Source organism: Coenobita brevimanus, chromosome 23, assembly GCF_032717465.1.
Source record: "Coenobita brevimanus isolate Jiangsu-jjx chromosome 23, ASM3271746v2, whole genome shotgun sequence".
Taxonomy (NCBI): Eukaryota; Metazoa; Arthropoda; class Malacostraca; order Decapoda; family Coenobitidae; genus Coenobita; species Coenobita brevimanus.
Window position 1 is genome coordinate 69,615,300 of NC_136976.1, and position 12,988 is coordinate 69,628,287.

At 40.2% G+C, this 12,988-nt stretch overlaps 1 protein-coding gene across 1 annotated transcript in view; it reads left to right on the forward strand.

Annotated features, from left to right (window-relative positions):
• The first annotated feature begins 222 nt into the window (after nucleotides 1-222).
• Glut4EF (Glucose transporter 4 enhancer factor) overlaps nucleotides 223-12,988 on the forward strand; it is a 323,600-nt gene continuing 310,834 nt past the window's right edge. The window contains exon 1 of the mRNA XM_080267338.1: nucleotides 223-783. Within this exon, the coding sequence (XP_080123464.1) occupies nucleotides 448-783 (336 nt within the window). The 5' untranslated portion in view covers nucleotides 223-447. The remainder of the gene's footprint in view (nucleotides 784-12,988) is intronic.

The following is a 12,988-nucleotide window of genomic DNA, read 5'->3' on the forward strand; positions in this document are numbered from 1 at the left end:
TTGTAAAATCAGTAAAGATGCTATAACAGTGAACGTTCTTTGTTTTGATGGAGCCAGCAGCCCCGGCACGTTAACCAATCAGAAAACTGGGTCAGACATGCGGGAGCCAATCACACTGCGAGTAGGAGGTCACGTGGTTTTGTTGTTGTTTGTCAGCTGGGCCGCTCGAGCCGCTCAGCTGATTTCACATTCAGTTCCACGCAAATGTATATCGAGGACGGACTTGTGTGCGTTTTTACTCTCTTGAGCATCTGTGTTCAAGATAAAGACGCTTACTGGATTGTGACATAGCAGTGGGAGTTGATTGCTGTTACTGTAGGCAAGGGAAGCCTCTGTCTGGCGGTGCTTGTATAAAATAATAGTCTAAAACACTGAAGTTGGTGTTTTCACGTACTTAAAAAATTCTTATCACTGCCACTGAAATCGAGCTAAATATCTTTGTTCGCAATGTCTACCGGAAAACGTTTAGCGAAACGGTCTATTTTGGGCACTCGTGTGGCCTGCAATCTGGAGGATGGCAAGTACTATGCAGGAGTAATATGTGCCGTAAAGACATTTGATGATGGACCTACGGTTTATTCTGTACGAATTGAAGGCGAAAGACGGTCACGAGAAGTTCGTGAGGGGGACTTAGTGGGCAGTGGCTTCACTGCGGTCGCATCTGTCAAACTGCGTGCTGGTCAACGCGTATATATAACGCACAATAACAGAGAAGTGTCTGGCACTGTTCTTTACCACCGTCCCAATATTGATGAAGTGCTCATCTCCGTCGTCAGTCCAGAGGTAAGTGCACAAGTAAATATACGTTACAGTATAATGTTGTCGGCTCGAAGTCTGATTGTTTTTTCCTTCACATTCCCCGAAGTCGAGTCCAAAATAGTAGCATCAGTTAAATAATTATTTGCCGCAAATCACTCTACTTTCTGGTGGTCGCTGTAATCGGTAATTAAGCTTAAAATGATAGTTAATAGCACGTCCTTGTAGTTGTTTATATGTATAATAAAAATGATCTTTACATGATCTTTGCTGCCGGCATGGATAGTAGTCTGGGTTAGCATCTTGACATATATACAGTGTATGGTAACATCGGCACCGTAAGCTAGGGCTGATGGATAGTGATATACTGATATACGTAATGGATACCAGTAACGTGGAATATTTATTGTATTACTGACAATATTTAAGCATATACGGTACAGTCTGGTAGTAATGTAACAAGACAAGTGAGTACGAATAAAAAACATGAACGTACGGTAAAGTGCCGTTGTACTAAAATTATCTGAAGGATAACTCTTTGTAAGTTGCTTGGCTAAACAAAATTCAAAAGGAAAGAGTAGCCAGCATTTGTTAGAAATCTGATACGGCAATCTTGTATACCGCAACATCGATCGAGACATTTAAAAGACTGAAGACCCCAGTTTTTCATTTTGTCACTCAGGTACCTACTGTACACCGACAGCATTATGAAGAGTTTAGTTGCCCACATTATATAATTTATTATCGTCACTTTAGTCTGTGATTTGTTCAAGATCGACCCCTCCGCATAAGAAAGGAAAACGAACTTATTTACGGATGCACATTCTTTTTGCCCAAAAATTGACATGTAGGGTGTATCATGTTACTTTGGGAAAGGCTGTAATTTGAGTGGATATAATCTTAAAATAATTTTATATTAAATCACCGACACATTTAAATTTTGCACCAGTAGTCAGGATATTGAGTGTCGAGGTATACTACCTATTACACCGGTAAATACCAACTACATTCACAAGCAGATACCCTACAACAGGGAAAGCGAACTACCTTTGCGTCATTTAAATTAATTGCATATAGCCAGGGGAAGACACTAATTCAAATACTTTTATATGAGCTGTGCCTTAGATTTTACTGTAAATGAAAGGAAGAAAGAAAAAATAAATGGTGTCCTTACTATGTACAGGACTGCTAAAATGATTATGGGCAAAGCAAATTCGGAAATTAAGAGACAGTTCTCTGTTTTAGTCTTGATGGATTACTGGGATCAAGAAAGGAAAGTAATTATCTCCAATAAGGAGAGTACTGTATGTTTTCACCTCTGTTTGTTAGTTTGTTAGCAGGATTACTCAAAAACTGAAAGAGAGATTTGACCAATTTGGTGAGAAGATAGCCCATGTCCCAGGGAACAATCGACTAACTTTTGGGATTGATCTGGATTAGCTTGTTTCTCTGTTAGGATTACCAAAAGCTAAACGAGTGATTTGGACCAATTTTGGCGGGTAGATAGCCCATGCCCCAGGGAACAATCGATTAAGTTTTGTGACTGATCCGGATCGTATTACAGATTCTGGACCCGGAAAACATATTTTGTGAAAAACTAATCAGTGATGAGAAAACTTAACCCTTATGAAGGGTGGTTTGGAAATTACGTTGCCCTTGTCGAAGAGATGCGTTCCGCTGAGTGCCCCCGTTGGATAGCGTTGGTACGTATACCACTTTTCTGAACATGCAGACGGGATTCATAAGCATTTGATAAGAGTCATGGATAGGTACATGCTAGAGAGAAGGTGTTATCACTCACAATTATCTGTTTAAAGGGGATATTTAATGCTAAATATTTTATGTATTGATATTTTATTTATTGTAGGATTCTTATGAGAGCAGTTGTTGATCAATCGTACCTTACTTTTTGTCTCGGCCACTGAACGAGTGGACCTTATCGTATGATCCCAAGCCATTAGCTAACATGTTATGTAGCCTCTGGTTGCATTTGACCGGTGTAGCATCATTGATTTCTGGGAGACTCACGGGTCTTCTGCGCAGCAAAAACACAACACTGGTAATGAATTTGTATCAGGCTAGGTAGTACGGTACCTGGTCTCTATGGAACATTACCGGCAACTGGAATCTTTCGTGTGTGTTTTTTTTAATGCAGTTTAGTGAATTGTACTGTTGATGAGGCTGCACAAGAGCCCCCATAACCTTATATCAGGAACGAGATAAAAATTGATTCATTATCGCATGGTGAGATGTAGCCTTACAACCAGTTTGAGATTTAGGTAACGTTGATAGCTGATGAGATTTTTGGGTGTTTTAAATTTTTATTTTGTTGAGTAAGGTGTAAATCACCAGCTTAGTTCAGGATTTTAGAAGGAAAACCCTCGGTTGACCCAGAATTTGACATTTGTTGCACTTTGAGAGGTTTAAAAGTGCCTATTACAGGCGATACGATTTAGTTTTCTTATTTCGAGCGCCAAGTACTGTCACGACGAATATTTCAGTTTGAATGATATTACCAGGTGTTTTATTAATACCTTCAGTCCAACTTTTTTTTTTCCCCCGTTACTACCACCAAGCGATTTTATTCAGCTTAGTGATGGAGTTAATGACGGCTTATCAAACTCCTTCAGTTCTAAATCCCTTCAAAGCTAGGTTAATGTAAATTGCGTTATCGAATTGAAGGGGTCCAGTTAGTGACTCCTTGTCCGTAGCACTAGGTTGGCTACTGTACAGTACGTGGTTCAGTCTTATTGATGTAGCAGCTGAACTTTGACATATGATTGTATCACTTGTTGTGTCGCTTATCATTCGGCGACGTACCGTACTCTATTCCTGTTGCCTTCAGACGATATTACTCAGTTCAGGAAAGACCATCGAACCGGCGGGATTAAATACCATATAGCCTTTAGTAATTCCATCCTAAAAAGGGTGCTCTTCATGTACGTCATGTGCGTCGAGGGGTCGGTCATTTTGCCAGCCCTCTTCTCTGGCATCAGGCTGCCCTCTCTTCAGATCACACCACCCTCACTTATACACCTCAACACCTTATCCCCCTATCTCATTGTCGGTAACCCCCTCCCATTCATCCCTTCCACATCACTCACATACACTCGCTAGTCTCTCATAAGCTGAATCAATGTGCAAAAGTAGCAGGAATAATAATAACAAAAATGAAGGTAAATGATTAAGGACCGTGATACACTGTTTTGCAGAAATATACGTTGTAGTTTGCTTTTTCTTAAATCTAGAAGTTTGTATATATACCGTATATAGGCTAGTGTTATGGCCACCCCACCTCATTCCATTCCACTCACCCCACACACCCCTCATTCCTCAGAGAGAGAGAGAGAAAAAAAAATGTTAAGGCAGGGTTGGCGTGACGTAAATCGTGATTTAAAACTGATTTAAAGCATGATTCAAATCAGCAGTTTTTGAAACATTAAATGTGAATGTAAAAAAAACAAAAACAGTTTTCTTTATTTACCCATTAATTTCACAGTAAGGGTAGCATGAGCTGGCCAAAAAAAAGTTCACACAAATAATATGTATCTAATGAAATAGTAATGAAGTAAGTTCACTGTAACACATAAACATAGCATAGGCCTAGCAATTATGACTGCAGTTAGTGGAAGAAAAATGCTTTCTTGGAGTAAGTGACTGAGAAATGTATCAAGAACAGAGAAAAGTAAAAACAGTGCCAATTTAATATTTTCCATTCTTTTCAAAATCTTCAAGATTTCAACAGTTATTTCGGTACGTTATTGTTTAGCAGTTTTAATTTTAGTTTTAAGAATGAATGGGTTGGTATACTAAATAAAGTTGGCAGTACTATATAGCCATCAACTTATTGATTATTGCTCATCAAACCAGGAATACTGGTAATATCGTATTTCATTTAATCTTTGCAGCAGTAGCCTACGGAATGTAGTACCGCAATCATTTCATTCTTCTTGCCGAATTGCAGTTAATTTTTCGTCATATTAAGGCAAATGCAATACATTTTAGATGTATTAATTCTTTTCTGAATCTTATTTTGTACTGTGTTGTGAGACAACTTGAACAAGAAGCGGTGCCAAGGCACAGCAAACCCGTCCCCGGCAGTCATTTTAGTGCTGACTTATAAACACAACGGGGGATCTAGTCAAAGATGTCACATATAAAATTTGGTCTAAATTGGGTGAAAATTGACGATTTTGTCCACTTGAAATTTTAGCCCCGACCCACCAGACACTGACCCCCCTATCCCTAACTGGGGGATGACCCCCTTAATGTAATGAAGGATGCATATTTGAAAGATGCACCTTTAGGTTTTGGTTTCGTGTCGAAATGACAAATTTTAAAAGAGTTAATGCGAAAAAAACGATGTTTATTATTTTTATTATTATTATTATTATTATTGTTATTTTTACAATTTTTGGGCCTACAGCCTGGGCCATGACCCGATTTGGCCCAAAATTTAATCAGGTGATCAGAAAGTCATAGTCCATCATACCTGTAATTTGAGTCAAAATTGCACCAACAGTTTTCGCGTAAAGTTGTTAACAGACAGACAGACACAAACCAGCAGACAGACAAGCTGAGTTAAAACAGTATCCGTTCCCGAGTCCCTCCGGGGCGAGGACGGGTAATTAGAGCTTTAAGCACGATACTGAAATTTTCATGGTTTTGGATGTACCGTATGGTATATGGTCAATATTTTCGTGCATGGCTTGACAGGTTTGTGACATTTATGACTATTTAAATCGCTGTCTTGTCATAAATCATTGATTGCACGCTTTTTATCAGCCGTGGTTATAGGATATGATAAGCCGTACAAATGAATAGTTCTAAATATCGGCACGCGTAGGTCTGTTCTGCATTCATAGAATAATGGTTACGTATGATTTAACTACCGTTGTATAGTCTCGGAGAATGTGGATCATAGTTTGGCATTATTTTCAAGTTTTTCGGTAGATGAACCGTATCAGACCCGCTTTGTTACTTTCTTGACAATTTCGCCCGTCCTCGTTAGTACACATACAATTATATACCGTGTATATATATATATATATATATATATATATATATATATATATATATATATACACACACACATACATACCGGTATATAGAGGCCTTGCTAAGCCTTAGTGAACGACTTCGCGTGATGTTAGCAAGTGAGAATCTTTGGAGGAAAATGTCTCAGATTGAATAAGCTTCCCAAAACGTGACACTGGACCTCAATCTAATATCTAATGTGTGGCGTCTCGGTAAACACGCCAGTTTACATTTAGTTATCTAATAAGGCAAGACGTAGAGGGCTGAGATTGATACGAGGGCTGATGATCATTTGCACGAGGGTCATTAGGAGAGTCAGTACATTTTTATTGTCTTCAACTTCTAGAATACGACTAGAATCCGTCGACGTTATGTCCAAGTCCCCAGGTGTACTGGTGGGTGAGCTTGCCCCTATATTTTCCTGCCCTGCTGTTTCATGCCCCTCATACCTGCAGCGTACCCACCAGGGGCCATATTTATAAGTTGATCTTTGTTTAAGTTGTGACTGTTAGACTGTATATAGTTACGTTTGTCTTCACGTGTACACCTACCAGGCACTTCACCCTCAGTTAGACTGCATATCACTGTAAGAGAGAGAGAGAGAGAGAGAGAGAGAGAGAGAGTGAGAGCACTGTGGTAGTAGTTATTTGTAATGGAGATTTCTTTATCAAGTAAATTAGTTAAGATGCTTTACAAATACGGTCCTTTAACTCCCTCCCCACTCCCTCCTTCTCTCTTTTGGCCATCCCGGTGCGAAGAGAGGCATGGGTGGGAAGGGACGCGAGCCATGCCAGGGTACGAACCTTCAGCTTTAGTTCGTACTCAAGCATCAGCCTCCTGTTTTGCTTGCTGTGCCTGTAACCACATAGCCTGCGTTGTCCAGGGTGAGCTTTAGTTCAGCTCCGTCACTTATTTTTCGTTCTGTTCTTGCTATATCCAGACGATGTAATTCAGCTCAGGATTTACACTGAACTGGAGAATAATAAATAGCCTTTATTCACCCTTCACTTCTCAAGAATCTTCTGTTGGATAAAATTGTATTGCATCAGCAAAAGTAGACCATAACCATAAGAGACGTCTCGGATCGTAGCTTGTACACCGATGCAACTGTTGAATGTGGGATAATGACTGTGAATATACACACTAGTGTTCATAAATTTAACCCCTTCAAACCGGTGACGCCTTAATCATTGCTACTTTAGACATGTTCATTCAACTGCCAAATTAGTATTGAAGGAGTTATTGAAGGCTACACCTAATACTTTGAGTTCGAACAATCTCCGAAATTTAATGAAGTTGTTTGGTGGTAACAGTAATCTTTACCTTCCATCTGTTCCCACTTCCAAAAGGGGTCGATGTATAGACCACTCAGTAGGTTTATCCTGGCAGCAGCCAAAATACAGTAATGCCTACACCTTACGTCATCTGAGTAAAGCTGTTAAAATATGTTACTTGGCACTTTAATACAGTGTTTCTTAAAGTGTGGTCCGCGGACCCCCAGGGGTCCGTAGAACGTTCCAAGGGGTCCGTAGGCTAATTTGAGTATAAGATAAAATTTGTAGGCTAATTATAATGTAAACTGTAAAATGAAGTGTTATGACAGTTATGTGAAGTAAAATTTGAAGTCTTGTTCAAGTTAAGCCATTAATAAGTAATTCAGTAACAATTTTAGTATATTATAGTCCGCAAATAGCTTTAAACTCAAGAGGTAGGATAGGAGGGAAATCCACTCATAATTAAGCGTCCGCCACATGATTAGTTTTAATAGAAAGGGTCCGCAGCACGAGAAAGTTTAAGAACCATTGCTTTAATTAATGGCCAGACCCTGGCCTGTTGTGTACATTTTATTTTTCTTAGAGGCTCAAATTATTGGAACATTTTGTTGAATATTGGCTTTAAATTGAACACTGAAAGCATCAAGTATTATTTACTGGTAGGGTACCGCAAATGTGGTGCACAACAGCACTATATTCTTTTTTTTTTGGGGGGGGGGGGAAGTTGAGAAGGTATGTTGAAGGATTAGCAGTTGGTTATTTGCAAAATGACATGGGGGGAGTTTTTGACAGAAATGGAAAGACGTACCGTAACTTTTTCTTAAAATGGAACACCAAGAATGGAAAGCTATCTGGAACTGATGAAACATTATGTAGGTTACCGATATAGGTACGGTATTATTTCCTACATTATCTTATAGATGTGGCATTAGTGTGACATTAGTAGGAAGTGTCCAAGAGGGTGATCATCTGAAATTTAAAGCAAGAATGGCTGAGATCATGATTGTTAATTTTAAACTTACGTTTTTTTCCTGTCATCATACATACCGGTACCGGTGATGCCAGCATTCCCTAGCCAATGTTATGGGCTACGAAGATTGTTGTTGCCCCAGGCCATCTGAACGTGACCTAGAGGGCTGCAGGAGACCGGCCACTTCAATCGGATGTTCTCAAAGATCTGTCGCTAGGGTTACGTCGAAGGATTGTCCATTTTGTGAAAGTGAGGTGCTTGGGAAGCGCCGTTAGCATCATTTGCATAATCTGTAGCTGCATATCGACTCTTGAGAGGGCAGCGTCCTTTTGATGACGTGACGCGGTACTCGTTATCTTCATATTATCATCTAAAGTGAGAGTGACTTGTATGAGTGGAGACGGTCGTGGTGGCGGGTAGGTTGTGTAGCAGCCGGAGGTCATTTGAGTACACAACCAAACACACCAGGCAGCCTCCCCCACCTACCACAACCACCGTTAGTCCCCCCCCCCGACCATCTCACACACACACACACACACACACACACACACACACACACACACACACACACACACACACACACACACACACACACATCCCATTTTTTCCTTGTAATCTAACATGAATTATGTAGGAAAAAGACCCGGAAGAACCAGAAAATAAATACCAAGAAAAAAAAAAACATTCTCCCTTGCTGTACGAGAATCCACCAGTTAAGCCTTTGGGTTTGTTAGCGGCGCTCCACAAGGTGTAAAAAAAAAAAGTTTCACCACAAAGGACATTATTTTTAAGTTTCAGGTACCGGTAGCCAACATATTTTCATCACTTTATTTATTGAAGGACTGTTGATTGGCTTATCAGTTTAGAATGTCAGAAGATACACAGTTGTAGACGTCAGCCTGTTGTAAAAGGAACATGTTGTAGTTTATGCAGATTGTGATACTTGGATAAACACTGCAAAAGACGGACGAAGGCTGAGAATTTCGTCTGTAGGCAAGCACGCAGTAGTGCAGTATTTTGAGAGAGAGAGTGAGAGAGAGAGAGAGAGAGATTGTAGACTGTAAAACTTGAATAAACACGCAAAATACGAACGGAACCTCTGACTGTCGTCCGTAGGCAACCTCACACAAAACGCGGTAGTCTTAGCCATATAGGCTGATCTAGCGTGCAGCCTGGGTTTCCTTTCAGCTCCTCTCCTGATTGACATGCTCACGCCCATTCCATTCTTGCTACCCCCCCCCCCCATCAGAGAGAAAGAGAATTTAGCTGTTGGTTTAAGTAGGCCAGTCATATTCCTTCAGTCAGAGGGATGGACAAAAGTGTACGGATATTGTATTGAATGGGTTAATGTGTGTCAAGCCTGTGCGTGTGTGGGTGGGGTGGGGGGGTGTTTGGGCAGTGTTCCCAGTTCATTAGGATGCAGCAGCTACCACACACCACAACAAACCGCCAGTTTCTTTAGCGTGTATACTCCATAGCAGGGGAGGCATCTTAGCGGTTCTTCCTTCGCCACTTTTTTGCATATTAAGACTGGATATTGTCTTGTTAGTTGTTCATATCTTTTTAATATTCAAATGATTTTGTATTGGTAACAAAAGGATGCCGGTATTAACGTGTAATGGACAAAATACCGAAGGAAGAGGTTTTACAAAGTCTCCCTAAACCAATACAGCGCCATATTCAAAATGGGTTTTGCAGAGCTCGTTACAAATCCCCCCTAGTGATTTAATCTGCTTTTTACACCTTACCATTCTCATGTATGTTATTTATAATTATAATGTTGACCTCTTTGCATCAGGACTCATACAAGAGGATATTGAGGTTTAATGTGCAGAATAAATAGCTATTGAAAAAGTGTTAATAAATCTCCAGAGCCACGTATCATACCGCCCTTTGTTCAGGGGTCGTATTTATAAACTTTCTTGAGCTTAAGTTGTGTTTAAGATACCGTAGTTTGTGTATAGCTACTGTACAATTATCTTGCCTCGTAAAGCAACCAGAGACGTCATAACCAAACCATAGTGAATATTAAAGTGAAAAATACGGCCATATAACATTAAAGTAAAAAAATACCACCAAATTCTACTAGCATGAAAAATACGGATGTAATATTAAAACATTCGACCATACAGTATTCATGAACAATACGACCGTTAAATATTGACATGAAAAATACGACCATACAATATTAGCATTAAAATGCCACCATGCAATAATAAAATGAAAAATGCGGCCATACAGTATTAAAGTGAAAATGCGATATAATAAAATGAAAATACGACTATACAATAATAAAGTGAAAAATACGACCATACAATATTAGAGTGAAAAGTACTCACATACAGTAAAGTGAAAACACGACCTATACAACAAAGTGAAAAAATACGACCTTACAGTATCTTGAAAAATCCGACCATACAATGTTAACATGAAAAATCCAACCACACAAAAATAAAGTGAAAAATACAACAAAAGAAAATGAATAAATAAAAACGAAACTAATTTACCGTTAAAATCGGATTCGATCCTATATGACTACGGTATCGGCCCAGGAGGATCGCGGTTGCCTGTGACTACGCCATATATTTCCGGCCCTATATACTGGCCAGACTTCAGCCGCTTTGAAAGTACATTCGGGTCGATCGAAAATTGTACGTTTTAAATTGTATATATATATATATGTTTTTTTCCGTGCTTACCTACTGGGCAGCTTTGTCTGTTATTGATGTTGTGGTAACGTGAAGCGCCGTTAAATCAGCGTTTCTCCTCATGCGTGGGTCTAGAGTTTTGAGTATTTTTTTTTTTCCTGCTCTCTCTCTCTCTCTCTCTCTCTCTCTCTCTCTCTCTCTCTCTCTCTCTCTCTCTCTCTCTCAGTTTTTACGGAGAGGGCTAATAAGATTTGAAATAGTAAAAGATAGCCTTGTGGTTAAATTGCTCCGGTCGGAGTGATGACTCTACGATCCATTATATGTGGCAGTTATTTTTTTCTTTTAACCACATTCTGGTAATGCCACCAAGTGAAGTAGGCTGGTCATCTACCCTTAAAGCAACTGGACGTCGATAGCTTAGCCCCGGACCCGTACACCTCGAAGTGGATAATATGAGAGTAACCGGGAATGGAGTAAGGCGATTTAGGAAAAGGTTACTAAAAGAGGCTGCCGTAAACCTGTGGCAATAGACAACGGGTAGTCAAGTTGCAAACCCCTACATTCCAGTGCCGAAAAAAAATAAGTTCATCTTGGTTATAGCAAGATTTTAGTCAAGGTCAGAAGGCAAAATTCATCATCATCATCATCATCTAGACATCTTTTCCCACATAAGGATGGGGTGAGGAAAAAGACGCCCCCTTGTGGGCCAATACGTTATATATATATATATATATATATATATATATATATATATATATATATATATATATATATATGTAAACGTATAGCTAAAATGCCTTCTGTCACACACTGTCAAATACATCTTCAGCCCCCACGTTGTTTTCTTCTCTTAGGTATGCAGACAGGGACTCAGTGTAATTGTCCTTATTACACAGAGTTACGAGTAGGTTAATGCTGCTGGCTTCGTTACACTTGTTTGTCACATGCTCTGTACCACAAGTATCTCTCTCTCTCTCTCTCTTTCTCTGTATAATGCGAAGTTGCGAACCACCAGTGTCTTATGAGCTTTGTGGACCTTGTAGGGAGGGAGAGAAGGATGGAGATAAAGAAGGAGGAAGAGCAGTGTAGGATAACGGAGAGAAAGGTAGGGATAAAGAGGGAGGGAGAGAAGGTTAGGGATACAGGAAGACAATGTTGGATGTGAAGAGGGAAGGAGAGAATGATGAAAATAACGAGAGAAGGAGAGATTGATGGAAATAGGGGGAAGAGAGAAGGATGGATATAAAGAGGAAGGGTGAGAAGTATGGAGATAAAGAGGGAGTGGAAGATGGAGGTTGGGATGAAGAGGGAGGCAGAGAAAGAGAAGGAAGGGAGGGAGGGAGGGAAGGAAAGAAGGAAGAGGGAGGGAGGTAAATTTAGGAGAAACAGGAGAGATGGAGATGAAAAAATAGAAAAGGAAGGGAGAGATGAGGGAGGAACGGGAAGGACTCAGTTTAGGAGGAAGAGGAAGGAATGAAGCTAGGGTAGATTAATTTGTGAGAAGACGGGAAAATGTTGTCGAGAGAGAGAGAGAGAGAGAGAGAGCAGGGCAGGGAAGGAGAGTGGAGTCCAGGGTTCAACTCCCATGGTGTTTCCGTAGTAAAGTACCTTGTGTGTGTGTGTGTGCCAGCAGTGATCATTCTTTCCCCTTTTCCTGCTCCCTTATTCCTTCTGTTATCTCTCTCTTTCTCCTTACCTTCACTCCCTTCTCTCCTCATCTACTTGCCCTCTCTCCCTGCCCCCTCCCTCTCTCCGGATCTCTCTCCCACTTCCCTAACACCAACCAAAAATCTTCCCTCCGTTGCCTTGTTTGTAGCTGTCATTTTTCTCTCCGTGTTGCTCATTCAAGTCTTCTTAGTTTACGATCCTTAGCCGGTACTTATAAACCGAACTTTCCTAAGCCTAAGTTGTATTTCCTGGTATGATTGCTTGTATTGTCTTCAGACCTACTTCATACGGATACTAGATACTGGTAGTTGACTGTCAAATTAATGAATACCATATAAAGTGGCAGTATATGAAATACGACACACACACACACACACACACACACACACACACACACACACACACTCTCTCTCTCTCTCTCTCTCTCTCTCTCTCTCACTGTATCTTCCTTTTTATTTATCTCCGTCTATCTGTCCATCTTTTTACTGATTCGCTGCCGTGGTTGAGGTCAGTAAAAAACATCTTGAAATAATGACCTCGTATGACCCGCAACCCAGCTTTTTTCAGTCCTTCCACTACAAGATTTCAATTCCCGTAAGTTTGAAAGATTAGCGTGGTAGCAGGGAGAGAAAATG